The sequence below is a fragment of the Octopus bimaculoides genome, chromosome 1, assembly GCF_001194135.2.
Source record: "Octopus bimaculoides isolate UCB-OBI-ISO-001 chromosome 1, ASM119413v2, whole genome shotgun sequence".
Lineage (NCBI taxonomy): Eukaryota > Metazoa > Mollusca > Cephalopoda > Octopoda > Octopodidae > Octopus > Octopus bimaculoides.
In genome coordinates this window covers 160,635,979-160,639,069 of record NC_068981.1, presented here as the reverse complement: position 1 = coordinate 160,639,069, position 3,091 = coordinate 160,635,979, and the positions used below count along the sequence as shown (strand labels likewise).

The 3,091-nt window shown below is 33.1% G+C and overlaps 1 protein-coding gene across 8 annotated transcripts in view; it reads right to left on the bottom strand.

Moving 5' to 3' along the window:
• LOC106884416 (mediator of RNA polymerase II transcription subunit 24) overlaps positions 1-3,091 on the bottom strand; it is a 51,105-nt gene that overhangs the window by 38,729 nt on the left and 9,285 nt on the right. For all 8 annotated transcript variants that reach the window (XM_014935782.2, XM_014935786.2, XM_014935787.2 and 5 more), the window contains 3 exons: positions 2,452-2,675; positions 1,506-1,629; positions 811-970 (listed from right to left, as the gene is read on the bottom strand). In XM_014935782.2, the coding sequence (XP_014791268.1) occupies positions 811-970; positions 1,506-1,629; positions 2,452-2,675 (508 nt within the window). The remainder of the gene's footprint in view (positions 1-810; positions 971-1,505; positions 1,630-2,451; positions 2,676-3,091) is intronic.

Sequence of the window (3,091 nt, the reverse complement as noted above, 5' to 3'; positions counted from 1 at the left end):
GGGGGGGGGGGGGGTTGGAATGTTCACAAAAATAAAATAGTAATCAAAGGGGTCCACAGATAAAAATATGGTTGAGAACCCTTGTGTTAAAAGAGGTAATTCTGCAGATTAATATAGTTAATTCTTTCAATACTATCCTAAGACTGCCTTGGTTTTTACAATACAAAATAGCTCATGTAAGAATGTTCATATTTAAATAAATACAGCAGTGAAATCTCAAATCACACCCTACTGCTTGGTGGTGGTGGTGGTGGGGAGTAATCCTTGAAACACTATTCCTATAAACGAGGATGGTCATGGTTGGAAAGCTTTAGATCATAGGTGCACTCAATCAGGACTGGTCTGGGGTTAAACAGTAACAAGGGAAATTCATACTTATGAACGTTACTAGTTGAAGACAGAGCAACAATATTTAGAATCTACTTTGGATATTGACAGCTATACAATCACAATCACAATGGTTTGAATCAACTGAGGAACTTGAGAATTGAAGGCCAAATTCAATCTTCAATATTGTCTTTCAGCTCAAAGTTTTAGCCAAAAGCAAAATAATCCACATAGAAACAATAAGATAGAGATGTGTTATTAATGAAGTTTGAATTGGTGTACAAATTTATGAACTTTATTAAATCATTTCCGCTAGTGCAGACAACTACTACTTTCTTTGGACTAATTATATTTGCTGTTAATTATATAACTGAACATGTTGCCATTTCTTCATTTTATCTAAATGCTGACCAACAAAATTCTAAAGTTACAGAAAATACTCTAACAAATGGTATGAAATAGAAAATATCACTCATTATTTACTGCAAGTTTCTCTATAACAAGCAGCTGTTCCAGGAATGGTTGTACATCATTTGTTGGGTTTAGAACAGCTTCAAGAGCTACCAATGCATTTACTGTTGGACAAACTGTTAAATGACTGACTTCTAAAACTGCTTTATCTGAAGAATTTTGCATTTCTTGACTGAAAAAGAAAAGATATTTATTTAATCAAAAATTTGGTAACAAGCAATAAATATGAGCAATTTCTAATTAAATTCATTTGCAAAAAAAACAAAAAAAAAAACTATTTTGAGTCACATGCTAAATAGCTAATAGGGTAGTCCAAGAAATTAGGCTAATAATAATTTAATAACATATTCTGTGTTATTAAATAACAGATCTGCTTATATTTTGTTCATATAATTGCTTTTCCAATGATTATCTAAATTTTTTTTTTATATTTGAAAGGAGTTACTACTAAAATAGTATAGAATAAGACCAGATATTTCATGCTTTTGTTTTTCATTGTTTGTCTCCAAATAGTTTCAATGCTGAATTAAATTTCTAGAAAGTTGAGAAGTATGACATTAGAAGAATATTGGATATAGATAAAAATATCCTATGTTTATAAACAGATGATTTACTGCACTTGGAAGACCTAGTATAATTCTTGTATAATCTAATAAATATTTATTATTTGAAAGACTTGTCACAGTACAATTGTAGTTGAAACGTACCCGCCAAGAACCAGTAATGTTTCTATAACCTTCTCTCGTTGCTGGATTGATATGACATTTTGTTGTAATTGTGTAACTGTTCCTCGGACATTCACTTCTGTCTGTTCAAATTCTCTGTAAGTCTCTGCCAATAAGAAATGAATATGGATCAAAAAAATAGATAGACAATTATTTTGGTTCCCAAAATGTACAGGGATTTCAATGACACTCTCAAAAACTAAGTTATGAATGACAGAGAGAAAAGGTTAACATATCTATTAAGACTTAGTAAATATTGAACAAATTTATTTGTCTAAGGTCTATTTTTCCAGCTAGTATGGGTTAGACAGTGAGTTATTTTGAGGCAGAATGTTCTTTCTGTTACCAACCTTTATTTGTTTTTCAAGTAAGGGATTTTTTTTTATTCCAGTGGTCTTCAAAAGTGGATCATTCAAGTAATGTGAACATCAACACGTGTGTGTGTGTGTGTGTATGCATATATACTGGCTTTCCTGCAATTATTGTTTACCAAATTCATTAGTCAGCTCACGGCTATAAGTATTAGTCACCCAATGTCCTGTGTAGTAGGAGTGGACCACATGGCTGCGAAGTGGACTTAATCACATTGCGAAAGTTACTTCTATTGAATGTAAGCTGGCAGAATCATTAGCATGCTGGACAGAATGCTTAGCAGCATTATTTCTGTTTTCACGCTCTGAGTTCAAATTCCACTGAGGTCAACATTGTCTTTCATCACTTTGGGGTCAATAAAATAGATACTAGTCAAGTACTGGGGTGGTATGTAATCAACCAGCCACTCCACCTTCCATTTACAGGCCTTGGGCTTACAGTAGAAATGATATTAACTAGGGATAAAAATAATTAAAATTTTAATTGCTCTATGTTGCATAGAGTAATCATTTGACCTCAATAACAAGAAATGAGAATAGTATTGGCAGGTAATTACCATTATCTTCAGATCTGGCAATGTATAACAATGCCCATATAGGACCTCCTTGCATTATCTTCTGGATAGCAGTACACGTTCGGTCTATAATGGTGATATGTTCTTGAGTTTGTCTACCTTCAGCAAGTCTTTGCAAAGATTTTAATATACAAAGTAGCAACCAATGAAGTAGCTTTTGTAATGAACGTGATAACACCAGAGGAGAGTCAGCAGTACAAGCAAAACTGAAAAACAAACAAAACATGAGAATTAGCATATTAGCATATATTATATTACTAAAGAAATATATATTAGTGACAGAGGCAATATCAATACTGAGAGGTAGTATTTATGTCCACTTAAACATGGATGTTCTATTAGAACAAACTATACTGCTGTAGTATGCACGAGAAAAACTCTCATATCAGCATTTTTGGTGCAAAACACCCTCTTGTTTATATCACAAACCAATATGAGAGTTTTTCTCATGCTAAACTGCTGCAGTATAGTTTGTTTAATAGAATGCCCGTGTTTAAGTGAGGATAAATATTACCCTTTGATATTAGATTACTTGGGAGGATCTACAGGGAAGGAGGGGGGGGGGCAGGAATAATCAAATAGTAAAAGGGTTCACTGCAAGACATCTCGGGCAAATGATTTT